Source organism: Daldinia decipiens (assembly GCF_022478715.1).
Source record: "Daldinia decipiens strain CBS 113046 unplaced genomic scaffold F4813scaffold_14, whole genome shotgun sequence".
Classification (NCBI taxonomy): domain Eukaryota; kingdom Fungi; phylum Ascomycota; class Sordariomycetes; order Xylariales; family Hypoxylaceae; genus Daldinia; species Daldinia decipiens.
In genome coordinates, this window is record NW_026054557.1 from 423,964 (window position 1) to 437,687 (window position 13,724).

The 13,724-nt window shown below is 46.9% G+C and overlaps 3 protein-coding genes across 3 annotated transcripts; 2 read left to right on the forward strand and 1 right to left on the reverse strand.

Moving 5' to 3' along the window:
• Positions 1-200: 200 nt before the first annotated feature.
• Positions 201-3,101, reverse strand: F4813DRAFT_357648 (uncharacterized protein). The gene is made up of 2 exons (XM_049243139.1): positions 2,132-3,101; positions 201-2,079 (listed from the first exon to the last, which is right to left on the reverse strand). The coding sequence occupies exons 1-2, from the start codon at positions 3,073-3,075 to the stop codon at positions 582-584; spliced, it is 2,442 nt and encodes an 813-aa protein (XP_049100140.1). The 5' UTR covers positions 3,076-3,101; the 3' UTR covers positions 201-581.
• A 2,773-nt stretch (positions 3,102-5,874) lies between these two features.
• On the forward strand, positions 5,875-7,637 carry F4813DRAFT_357653 (uncharacterized protein). The gene is made up of 3 exons (XM_049243140.1): positions 5,875-5,926; positions 6,106-6,528; positions 6,588-7,637. Exons 2-3 carry the CDS (start codon positions 6,409-6,411, stop codon positions 7,218-7,220), a joined length of 753 nt encoding a protein of 250 aa, XP_049100141.1. The 5' UTR covers positions 5,875-5,926; positions 6,106-6,408; the 3' UTR covers positions 7,221-7,637.
• A 2,997-nt stretch (positions 7,638-10,634) lies between these two features.
• Positions 10,635-13,568, forward strand: F4813DRAFT_357659 (uncharacterized protein). The gene is made up of 2 exons (XM_049243141.1): positions 10,635-10,939; positions 11,000-13,568. The coding sequence occupies exon 2, from the start codon at positions 11,204-11,206 to the stop codon at positions 12,929-12,931; it is 1,728 nt and encodes a 575-aa protein (XP_049100142.1). The 5' UTR covers positions 10,635-10,939; positions 11,000-11,203; the 3' UTR covers positions 12,932-13,568.
• Positions 13,569-13,724: the final 156 nt, after the last annotated feature.

Here is a 13,724-nt window from a genome sequence, read left to right on the forward strand (position 1 = left end):
TCTTGATTCGGATATGCGCTTTCAACGTTTCTCAGCGTGAACAGTCTGCTTCGTAGAAATTCCAAAGTGCGTGACAGAGTACCTCACCAAGAAATTGAGAAGGGGAGTTATCAAATGCCAGAAATAAGCTAGCTTTATTCATTTTTTATTTTTCGCAGCGTATCCATCTACATAGATTAACCTAGGTTAAATAGTTACCTACCTACCTAGGTACCTAGGTAGGTAGGTAGATATAGTAGTAGTAGTGCGCGTTCGCTAAACCGCTACATTGCGAGAATCAATCCCGCCTGAGAACCTTCCTAGGAGCCCCGGTCCTGTCAATCAGACAGCTCGTCCGTCTACCCTATCCCCCATTTCCGGCGTAGGCATATTCGACGTATCCGCTCTCTTGAATCATCACGTAACGCCTCGTTCGATATATGTAGTACCCGAACCCGAGACCAAACCGTAGACCCGAAAAGGGGGAAGAAAAACCACGCTCCCGCGAACGCGATGGGGGTATATGTGTATATATATAGAATGTTTAGTTAGTACATCCTCGCTATCGCTAAATTCCAAAAATGACGCTGAATCCAAACCCCTCAGACGTAGTTCCGCCCCGCGTCCACACAGCCCGTTCCACTGGCGGAGAATCCGCACCGGCCGGGCCGCATGCCGGTTCCTTCCTCGACAACGCCCCAGGCAATAGGATGGAGCCACGGATGACGATCGCTGTCCTGTACCGGTGCAACGACATTGTGGTTGTGGCACTTAGCGCTTATAACAGCGCTGCAGGAACCACCACCCAAGACCATCGGGTTGCCCTTGGCCTCTCCACTAGCCAGCGATGCTGCTGGTGCGCGTTTTAGCCCAAGACCAAGGATGGCAAGGATTAGGATTAGAAGGAGACCGAGCAAGGCGATCAGTGCTTCCGTACTGAACGAGATAGCTACGATCTCGTTGGGGGGCAGGTTCGGTGATCGACGTGACGAGAGAATGATGACGCCGGGAAACATGGCTTGGCTGAGCGCAAATCCCATTGCGGCGAACCAACCGATCAAAGCCCAAGAGACAGGACGAGGCAACGTTAGGTAGAGACTTGTATTTTGCCCGCCGGCTACGTTGGAGGAGACTCGGAGAGGCCGAGGGCCGAGGGCGAAGAGCGATAATTCGTGAGAAAGGAAGTACGTTGTGAGGTGAGAGTTAGTGACGAAATAGAGCATAGCGAGAAATAGCTGTGGCAATGCGGCGAAGAGCGCCATCTGCGCTGCCTGGACAGGGGAGGGTAGAAGATAGGTTAAGCGAGGTACTGCGACGCCGAAGGGTGTGAAGGGGTTTTCTGTGACCTTAGGGACTAGGAATGCGACAGCAACCGCAGTTGGTGCCCCAATTGCCAGCCAGGCAAACGCCGTTAGCACCCAGCGGGGGAGCGATGGAGTCTGTGCCCAGAAGTGATTAGCTGGGACGAAGAATCGAGCTTCGCTAGAACCCCAACGGCCTTGTTTGACATCGGTCTTTGTTAATAGGCACATATTAGCCGTCGTCGGGTCGGGATTGCGGAGAAACGAGCGGATCGAATCGCCAAGTGTTACGAGAGGATCGAAAGTAGACCTTGCGAGAATGATCGCCATGCTAATGACGGATGCGAGGTTGAGTAATACAGCGACTCCTAGGATGGAACCGCTAAGGTTGACACTGCAGCTCTGCGGCGCACTAGGGCGGGCGAGGCAGCGTTGAACAAGTGAGCCGTCTGGGGCCACGATATCGTTGTTGTTCGAAGTGAATGTAGTTAGTGGAGTACCAGACTTGCTGGCATGAATGAGAGACGATGTAGTGGAAGTCGAGTCCGTGATAAGTAAAACAGTATCAAAAGAAGGTTGGAATATGTCGCTAAATTCGTGTAGACAGGTCGTCGAATCCAGGTCGGTCAGCGTATTCTGGCTGCTGGCATCCTGGAGTCTGGTGATATCGATACTAGAGAGTCCGCCCTCGTTGAACTTCGTATCGTTGCTAAAAGGAGCGTGGTCGAGAAACGATTGTGTTACGAACAGTACGTCGTAGTTGACTACATTCTGAGTCGTGAAGATTACCGCATTATATCTATAAACTGTTAGCATAATAATGAAGGCTCGTTTGACCATGCTACACTTACATTACTTGAGTCATGACCGCGCTCACGAGGGCAATGATTGCGATCGAAGCTCTGAACCCAGAGATATATGTGAAGTTGCGTAACGAGGGTATGCCGATATCAAGCCAGTTCTTATTTTCGTGTGCCGCCGTCAACTCTCGTCTCGTCGGGCTCGAGAGGACCTGGAACACGTAATTTGCTCCGGAAAGAATAGCGACGCAAAATATGTTAATAGCGATGTGAATTCCGACGTTGATATGTTCGGCTGTTGTGCAGTCGCCCGAAAAGATGGATGATTCCCCAGATATAAGTTTAGATTTGGTGATGACCAGTATTAAGCAAATGATGCCAACGAGTAAAATTAGAAACGAAATTAATGTGTTGAATATGATTCCACCTCGCCATCCGGTGATATGCCTCCGTATGTTACTTTGTTGACTCCAATTACCACTTGTATCTAGATCACGACCGACATCTGCACTAGGGGAGAGATAATGGCCAAATTCGATAGGATGCGACGCGAACGTCCCTCTACAGGGCGTAACTTCGACACCATGCTGGCCCCATTTCTTTTGCTTCTTCTTCTGTGCTAGAGTCTCAGGCGTTTCTCCTCTTAAGAAGTTGACCACGTAGTCTGGGACAATACTCCTATCGATGCTTGCGGTATCTTCATGAGGGCGGAAGAAACTTCGGGGCTGTCCCCAAGTTCGAAGTGTGAAATGACTTGATCTCGCAGTCGAAGGTACTTCTGAACCCTGACGGCCATGAAAAGGCCATGCAAACGAAGGTCTTGAAGCGTTGGACGGTCCTGATTTTGACGAGGTATACGGCTGGTCTTCCTGAATCATGTCGGACTGAAGATCGTCCAGGCGAATGTGATCACGCCGCAAACTACCTGCCCAAACACTCGGTCTTCGATTCGAGTCCCTGGTAGACGTGTGGGTGTCGGATCGTATACGGCCCATGATTACCAAGTTACCAAGTTACCAAGTTACCAAGTTACCAAGTTACCAAGTTACCAATATTACGACAATAGCCATCCCGAGTGAAGATCAATTTCTATACCCTAAGGCATACGTTCATACGTTCATACGAACGGGAAACTGAGGCGAGAGAATTGAAACAAGAAACGAAAGAAACCACCGCACAGCAGGAAACCGGGATGGAAAAGAGATCAACTAAGATCGAGAATGGAGTGCAGGGTCTCTCAGCTCTTTTGTACGGAGGTGGACCTGACACCAACCCAACCAAGCCCCTCCCTTATTCCATGATCGCCCCGGCCGGCCCTGTTTATTATTGGGCATGGGTCACGGAGCAGGATGGACGGTTAAGCAACTTTAAGCAAGTGATTGTACACGAGCCGCTCCGGGATAGTGTGGTCAAGGGTGCATCAAGACCGACCAGGGTACGCATAGTTCCTCAATTTCTTGATCCAGAGCCAATCAGAGAGCAGTTTTTCGAGCGACAGGACCCGGGTTGGGCTTGTGCATTTGATGGTCTGCTGAATGAAACCTACATAGACTTCGTTAATTTCGATGCCGCGAGTGTAACTATGTAACCGTCCTCCAAATTCTCAAGGAGAATATAAATATGGAGAGAGGATCTATCGTTTATCTCATCGTACCGCGGGATGCGATGAAGATCCTTAGTTAGCTACACTCCGACTTCGAAGGTCGTGTAGATCGAAAACACTTCCTTTCCACAATATATACGCAAATAGCGGTACATTGCAGATGCAGCTAAGGTTAGATAGGTACCTAGGTAGGTGGTAGTCAACGGGTAGATACGCTGTCTTGCAGAAGAGACTCGGGAAAAGTACTTAAGCCATAGTTGCCTCTTACTTTGTCTCGAAGAACATGTTGTAACCCGCTTACATTTGGGAATTCTTTGCAATGCCAAAAAGATATTTCAGCTGTGCCTCACGAGTACATGCTAGGTTGTATACGTGAGCGGGCCCATGGTATATGTAAATCATTAAGAAGTGTGTGGATAATGTTGCAAATCGAAATCGACCATACATCCCACCATAACAATAGAGCGGTTAATCTCACCAGGTTATTGATCTGTCTATTCCCTCCAGCACATCGCTCACATCGTTAATGCAAAGACGAGCACACACCTCGTGTCGGCGTAGGATTTGCACGACTATGCGTGGGGAGAGTTGATTAATTTTGAGATGTTGTAGATGATGTGAGCAGGGGTAAAGGGGTGGCATGGCAGGGCTATGCTGGTCGTTTCAGCCGTCCAAGAAAACCACGATAAAGCCCGAGAACCCACCATCTTCGTCCGATAATGCCGCTTTCTTTTGACAAGGTGAACCCTGTCTTTTTGAAGAACGGAAAGGGGGGAAACTCAGGAATTAATTCAAATATCCCTTTCATCTCCTCTCGAACTAGGGGGGTCTTGCGATAATCTTCGACGAAGGTAAACTTATTGCATCTTCCATACGGCAATGCACGATTGCACGATTACACATACGCATGTTGTTGATGATATAGTTGCTGCTATGGCTGCTGATATAGCTGTTGATATAGCTGTTGATATAGCTGTTGATATACGCATAGAGTACGTCATGATCAAGAACAAATCAACATGCTCGAATGTGTCGCTCTCTGATTCGCGATGGTGGAATGCAGTATGAAGCATGGTATGGTCCGTGTTGTTTTTCTAGATGTTTTAAGTCACATCTTGGCTTTGTTTTAAATGCATCTGCATTTGATCTAAGTAACAGTTTGTAATTACGTAACCTAGTTGGATGTAAAAATAAAAAATAAAAAAAAACTTAAGGTTTGATTTGATAATGGAACATTGAATGTCCATTTACCGTAGGTACCTCTTAACCTAGTGGACTACAGTATTTAACACGGTATATATCACAAAACTGTACTGTAAGAGATACTTATGTAGTCCCCTAATATGACTACAATTCTCATTATCAAAAGGGTACTAACCTAGCCTTTAATATCGAGCATACCAAGAAATCAGATAGACAATGGCTGAGCCCATGGCAGTTCATATAAGTACTCTAGAGCTATCGACGTGTGGTATATAGCCCGAGGCTTACCGTATATTTCCATCAGAGATTAGCGATGATTCTTACGGCAATGACTCTTCAACTCTCTTCAACTACCTGGGTAAGTTTCCAAGCCTACCTACATAATAACAACTGCAAGCCAGTGTCCTCCTTGAGCGGTACAACGCAGCCGGTTTCCAACTATCCCAATCTACGCCGTCATCTACTTTTACAGCATCTCGAACCCATTGTGCGCATTTCCGATTGCACAAAATCGGTCAGTGATTCCCGAGCAAATGCACTAACATGAAAGTTGTCCAAGCAATGAAGGGAGCCAAGATGATCCCTAAATGGCCCAAGCAAGGGACGTTTCTGACTGCATAAAGCTAAGCCTCATTACCAGTTAATAAACTAGTAGGTGTTGGGGTATCGTGTAGTACAGAATAAGAGGTAGGGGCCTACTATAGTAGCTGCTAGTTCTAGGAATAGGAGGTGAGGCTCCGTGTAACAGATGGGAAAATGAAAGATCGTCATATTCAATTTCAAGAAGGAAATTAAATATGTATATATCTATAGTTCCACGCTTATGTATTCGGGTAGTCGTTAATATAGTTTTCATCTTAAAAATGACACTATTGATATATTCAAAAGCTGGCCTATTAAGTATTATCCCTATCTTCACTGTATACCTCATAGTATTATTGCGGGGGAGGGGTAGTATCTATTGCCAAAACCAAGTATACTGCCATATATACAATCCATGAACTGCTCGATGACAAAATTACAATCCAGTATATACCTAGGTATGTATCTATCTAAAGGTAGTACCTACTGTCTAATATAAAATTGTGGTACTTGAAGGTTATGGCGTACAAAAACCTCATACAGTCTACTGGATAGGTAGATATCGCCAAAGTCAAGTTGAAAATGGGACAAAGTACTGGTACTGCTATTACATGTAGCTAATTAACCTCTCGCGCAGGAATGACATTTTTCAAGTGTGGAAGGAGGCAACAGCAACAACTTATTCAGAGGTAGTGCCTGCCTACCTTGGTACTATCCATAACAACCTATGCCATGAGACAGAAGGTGCAGTGCGTTTTATCTGTACTAGACCTCTAGAAATTATTCATGCTTAAATGACTGCTGCCTATCTTAAACCTCTTATCCTCTTGATTGCTGTCTGACTGTTCAACACCTCTCCTCATATTCTAATTCTGCAACTTCAAGAAGTTCTTCTAGCGACCTAAACAACATAGACACCTTATTTCTGGTACAAATCTCAATGACAATACCGACAATGCCATCTCAGCCTGCAGCTACGACCACGGCCGATACTTCTTCGACTAAGGAAGATAACGACTCTATAACGGTGGAAGGTCCTCAATGTTGTCGTAAACGGAAGGTATATTAAACCTATTGGTAGTAGTGAAAAGCTGTAAACTAATGTTAAGCTTTGATTAGAGAGACGAGCCACAATTACCAATTTTACAAGGGCATTATATGGAGGTTGACGAGAACAATATTGTCAGAGGTATCGGCATCGACCCAAACCGTGAACTGGAAATCGCTTTTACACCAACCCATCAGCCAACCCACAAGGCCGTCAAAACTCCTCTACGCAAGACTGGTCATAATCCAATCCAGTGGCGATCTCATAGCGAAGTCGCTATCGAGGTTGATGAGTTCAAGCAAGCAATGGTCCTTCACGATTTGGTGGATAACAACAACGTTCATCTCATGGTTGTTACACGAGATAATGCCATTATCCAGGGCCACTGCGATCAAGTAACTGAAATGTATGTGATTGTACGGGAGTCATGGGGCCTCGGTGATAAGGATCAGATAGTATGCCAAATGTGTCAAGTATCAGGAAAGGAGAGTCTTTTACGCCGACAGAAGGCAAGAAAGGGAGGCTTGGTCAACATACACCATGGGTACATACCGATGGACTGGAAAAAGGCGGAACAACTAATGAGCAAGGAATTTCCTAGGCCTAGTGGCAAGTCCTTGATAGTCATGGAGTTTCGACTAGCAGACCGATCACCACATGGAAACTTGAAACCTGGGCGCCGATTAGTCCCAATCATCGACTGACTAGGACCCTGATTTATGAGGGAAGGTTGGGAACTCTTGTTATGTTCGCTCTATAGAACTGATTATGAACGATCAAATAATGTATTGTACGAAGGATTTGGCTTACTGCTAGGAGAGCAGATCTTATGATTCCAAATAAACACTCAGAAGAACAGATACTCTCAGTACGTATGGCGGAACAACGAAGATATTCCAGGTTTTCTCATTCTACCTTAGCTTTATCACTCCCCTAACTATCGGTTAGCTGATCTGTACACCCCTGTATTCTAGTAGCACATCTATGAAGGGTTCCATTGTCAATCAAAGTATGCGGACATTCCTCTTCAAGCTTTTAACGGTCAAGCTAAGAATACCATCCTAACCTGCAGTAGCGGTTGATTTCGTCTCGGCTGGGGATCGACGGCTATGCTGGGGCGGGAGGTGCTCAGTGCCACTGTACATTGGTCATAGAAAACTGATGATAGTAGCCGAAAGACGTGTGCTAACCCCGAAGTTTAGTAGAGAGATGAAAGTGAAGGACTGGCACTTGAAAGCGCATCTATGAGGTTGACGAGAGATCTAGATCTAGACCTAGACCGTGAAAGAGGTGGAATTGCATGGCCAACTCATACGTCTATCGAGTCCTCTGATATATTTTGTGCAAGAGAATGATAGGCTAATCTTATGGCGATCGCATAGCGACCTGGTCCTTGATGTTACGGAAGTTAAGTGTGCAACGACCCGCTACGACTTGGTAAACAAGAAGAGTGTCCATCTTATCTTGCTTGATATACTTAATAAAATGGATATAGACTTGGTATCGCTACTTGAACAAATTCTGGTAGCCTATTTCGAGATGTCTAATATGAACCCCCTCGCTTGGATCCTCTGGTGGATAACTGCCGCTTGCTCTTTTAGCCCACTCACAGCTACGTTACAGCTTAGTATCTTCCACTTCTTTTTACAACAGCTCCATTTCTAGGGGGTTAGAAGTCTTTGGCGGAGAGCCACATCCACGTGGGTATGCACTTCATTTCTCTCTAGTTAGACGGACCTGCTCTTTGGGAATTGTTCTTGGGAGACGACGCAGGGTCTCGTTGAGCTGTGGATTTGAGCTGCGTCCCGGACCCATTCTGATATTCTCCTATGGTTAAGCCTAATTGCTCGACCAACCTCCTCGGCGGCGAGGCATTTTCCTTACTGGCCGCGATAGAGTCGGTGACCGCATTACGAACATTCGTGATATCCAATCCTCCGGGGAGGCTTGCTGTCATTCGCCGGAGCGTTCTCCACTGACAGATCACCGTATCCACGTCTTCCCAGAGACAACAAACCACGTCCAATCGGTATCGAGGAGACCAATCAGATTTCCAATTCGTGGGTTCCACTCAGCACGAGCCGTCGCCGTAGGGCTTCAGAAGCCTCATAACTTTCGCGGGGATCTATCTCCAATGAGGCTATGGCGGTTCCCCTCTTGTGTCAGGGACGGTTATGTTCGTTACCTACATAGATTTGGGTGGCCCCTCTTGATCTGAGGACCTGCTGGACTTTGACCCGCCGCGCTGCCGGGGCGCCGGTCGCATTGTCTTCAGGGAAAGGTGGAACCTTCACGACATGCGCAGGTCCACGTTGACACTATATCCGTCTGTCGGGTGCAGTTAACAAACTTACGACGGCGCAATTTGACCTGTTGCGCTTTTCTCCCCTCTCGTCGTACGATGCAGACGTAAACCATGCCGTCATTAAGGTTATTCGGGCTTTAGGCGAGTGAAGCGCTGTCAAAGCTTTTCAGGAACCAATATGTTACTGGTAGTCCGCCGGCAACGGGAGGCTTTAAAACGTATTGTACAATGATTTCACGGCCCAAAGGCCTGCGGGTGACATGCTATGTATGTAGTCGGGATCTGACTGTCGACCTACATATGTACATACATCGTATCCACCGTCGCACTTTATAACGGACCCGATCTTCGGCGGCAATCTTTTGAGACTTGTCCGTTCCCCCGGGAAATCGGCATCTTAAAAGTCAATTATATGCCTTCATCCTGTGTATGTAAGAAGGCTTTGAATAGAAAGACGGCTGGGAAGTATATTCGCTATCTGAGGTTCGTAGTCAAGACGCAATGGTTACTTTGGGTACGTATCAAACTAAAGTAACCTACATAGGTAGGTAGGTATGTAGTATATTCCATAATAAGTGACTCATATAATTGAGAGTGAGCACGAAGAGTGATAAGCAATTCGGAATATATGCAGATACGTCAACTTGAGAGATTACATAGGCACATATTGAGCGACTTACATCAGGATCTAGTACTTTAGGTACATAGGTGTGGCGCTAATCTCGACATGAAGTCAATGATAAGAATTGATACTACCTAAGGTCGTCAAGATAGCTTAATGTAATCTGTATGAGATCCTCCGTATGAGATACTCCGTATGAGATACGAGACTACACCTATCTATCGCGTCATTGGTGTTGATCATGGGTACATGCCCTGACTCTTTGTTGTCATTTGATGCTATACTTGGGTAGTGTAAGTCAGATTGTAGATTATCGCACCTGAACGTTTTCAAGTTCTATAATAAAACATGAGGCTGACATGATCGGGCGACGGGATGCCCTTCTGTAAGGCCTTCTGTAAGGGGTGCTTACGTTTGATATAGGTAGGCAACTTTAATATATGATGGGGGTTGTATGACGGTTTCTATTATCAGAGCTCGTGTAATAATAATCAGTTCGCCCGTTTAGCCAGCCGTTCTACATAGAAGGTTGGGTACCTAGGTACACTACATAAAGAGTGGATACCTACATAGGATATCGCAAACCCCACTACGATAACACAAGTCCGGGAAGACCCGTAATCTATCGTATTAAGGTATACATTAGTAGGTACCTATGTACATGATTGCACCCTACATACCTACCTATGGACGGGGTCAAGTGCCTATGCGAATGTCTACGTGATGCGAACAACAAAAGTCATAGCTGCAGCGACTCATCAAAGAGCTAGAATGAGGTAATCGATTCGATTTAGCATCGGCCTGGCTATAACCGTTTCCCCGATCCTTTTTTCGCTACATTATGTACCCGTGGACATGTAGTGGACATGTACCTAAGATAATGTATCGAGCGGCTTGGGTACCTGAAATACATTTATTAAATCGGTCTAGCATCTAGCTCCCAACCTATGGCATCATATTTGCCTAACTAACCGCTAGGTTAGTTGGTATATCTTATGTGCTGTTCACCTCCCAAGATTGGGCGATCCAATTGGTGGTATTATATATTGTACCATGTATTGTACCATGTACATGTAGGTAGTTGGGTGGCTGATTGCCTGGTTGCATGGGGGTTGCCGACCGGTGGGTTCTTGCATGTTTTTCTTATACTTACTAACCTAACCTAGGGGTTTCTATGCGCTCTCCTTTGCGCTTCTGCTTCTGCTTCTGCTTTTGCTTTCGACGTTGAGGTAAAGTTGTACCCAGATTGCAACCACCACCAAAACGTCCCACGCGACCTGGGATCATCGACTGGTCCCTTAAACATTCTTACGGCCGCCAATCGGACAGGTCACACACCTGTATCCCGCCCTGATTTCTCCTGCTTTCCTATGATTTTCTATCCTGAATCCCTTTTCTAGTCGACACCGCCCACGCCCACCCATTCTCGATAGATTGCAGGGCCGGACCTTTTCTACGTGTAGCCTCTCCTCACCCATGTTTCTCGCCCCTCAGCTGTTCGTGGTCCGGTTGTCTTGACCTGCTCTTTAATTCTGAAACTAAACCTACGTACATAGCGCAGTGTATTCGAGCCGCCACCCAAGTCGCTCTCTATAATTGACATAACAACTCTACCCCAACACGGGAGCTAGTCACCGGCATTGTATGTTATTTAAGATCGAGCTGGGATCCTCCCCAGTAGCACGTATTTCGTCATACATCGTGAATATCCACCATCAACCTCAGCTTAACCTCAGCTTTGAATTACCTCCTTTTTCAAGATGGCCTTTCAGCAACCTACACGCCAGGCCACTCAGCGGGTCTTTCGTCCCTCACCTGAAGATGAAGAGTCGTCACAACTGCCTCCGTCAGCTTCTCAAGCTGTCCAAGAATCTCAGACCTGGGTTCTCTTCTCGCCCCCTACCGATGCCGGCACCTCGACGTCCTACTTAACTTCAACTCATAAGACTAATAGCACACCAGGTCGTTCGCGGCTGAGTGAAGTTGGAAGCCTTGGTACAGTTGCGCCATCGGGTCCCAGTGCTGGGCAGCAGCAATCTTCAAGCTTTGTTGATGCGGCGGATGAAGATGACGATACCGAGCTGGACAGCTTGGACAGCCATCTTGCAGAATTTCGCTCCGCTCCTAACTTCTACGACCCGCCGCACGCTCATCCTTATGCAACACCTGTTGTCCCTGGCCATAATGGTCTTGGCATGTTTCGGTTAGACCAAGGTGCCGACATGCAGGAGCGACTTTACGCATTCGAACAGTACAATCCTCACCGCGTGACGAGACTCGGAAGTTTGGACTTAAATCAGATCGAACCCGAAAATGAGAAGACCCGTGAAATGGATAAGATGCAGTGGATAGAAGCATGGCGTTTAGAACAAAGCCGTTGTCTTCTAGAGGAGATCCAGAAAGAAACTCGCAGGAGGCGGCGGTCCGTTGCCAGTGTGTCGGTACCCAGCCACATAGAAGAAAAGGACGACGATGCAGTAACAATGAGCGGTCTGGGCGATTCGTCAAGTGGAGCGGTAGATCAGAGCCAAGAATGGCATGATCACGATGGAAGTGAGCAAGGGACAGATGACGAGAGCATCTGGGGCCGCATCACTCGAAAAGTTGTCCGCGACATTTTGGGAATTGACGACAAGATGCTCTCAATCTTATTCGGTGAAGAATTACCGGATGAAGAAGACCTTCCCTCAACACCCAAGCTATCATCGATACCCACATCTCAACAACCAGACATTAGCATGAAGGATTCGACAGATTCCGGATGGCAGCTCAAAATGCTGGAGCGGGTCGCTAAAGAGCTCGGCTCACTTATTCATCGACTCTCCGATCATCCTGGAGCCTTCTCGACTTTCAGTCGAGTGCAGCAAATGCCTATTCCGTATGCAGGTCTACCCCCCATACCGGAGGGTGTAAACGACACCACAACCAGCGCGAGGACAGAAGAGCCGTCCGTGGCCGTCCCCGACTTCCGGCCAACGTTGGATACACGAGCGCAATCTATCAACGCACCCCAAGTTACACAACCGACGAAGTCAGGTCAAGCTAATACGCAATCACAATCGCAACTAGACGATTCTGCGCTAGCATTTACACAGGAAGAATGGGAACAAGAGCTAGATGTAAGGCTCGTATTCCGTTATCTCCGGTCGCGCTTCACATCACGATCTAGCAATAGCGGTGTAATCTCTAGCAATTCTGGCATCGCGTCTTCAAGCGCCCAAGATGCAGCTGCCAAGGTTGCGCGAGTGCGTCAACACCACCCGTTGATGTCGGGTCGTCGCACTGTAGAAAGGCGTAAGTCTAAGACAACCGTGCCTTCGAGTCCCTTGTTCAAGCATGCGTCGAGCTGCGCTAGTCAAAGCACGCGGAGATCTGTTAGGAAGGGTAGCGCCTCATCATCTCGGCATTATTGGGACATCGGCGGTTCTGTCGGCACTGGCTCGATGATCGCAACGACAGGGCCTATGGGAAGTTGGGGCGAGGTCTAAATGTGACGAGACATTTTTGAATATATCGGTACCGGTCCGAACGAGCTACGCTGTGACGGGTTATGTATATTATTGGGTTTACGGGGCTTGGGGCTTGGGTTCGGTTGCATGGCATTTTTTTATAAGGCGATTTAAAGTCGGTCTAACTCACATTGCATTTCACATTGCATATTTCATATACATAAGATACCACCACTACTACCATATTTATACCATTTCAAAGTATACCTATCTCGTAAGAAAAAAAGAAAAAAAAATGTTGATGCTTCGCGGGCAGGCCAACGTTATACCTTCCATTGGCCAATCAAGGATTTAAATTGATTTATTTTGGTGACGTTGATAGCTTCAAATGTTTAGGCTAGCTCAGGTAGCTTATCCTTGTCCTGGCCGTTCAGGACGCCCAATACATATCGACAGCTATAGTGACTCCGAAGATACATCTACGCGCTTGGACGTCGACATGTCTGTCTTCCGGGACGGGGGGTAGCTAGGTTGCTCGCGGGGCGGACGTCAAGTAAGGCTTCTGGCTTGGAGCTTAAGCTTGCATTAAAAAAATTGTTACCCATTTGACCGGTCCTATTTTTCGGCTAGGTTTTCGATGAGGCGGTCGATAATGAAAAGAACAAGTAAGATGTAACTTTTTGTGATAGATCTCAAAATTTTATATGTGATTTTGGTGGTGGCTTCAGAGTAGGAGCTCTAACGGATACTTTTCTGTTGTTCTGGTAGGGACGTATGTCTTAACAAGGATCTCTAAATGCTCCTGTCCAATAAGCGTGTTTCCGCTTCACCT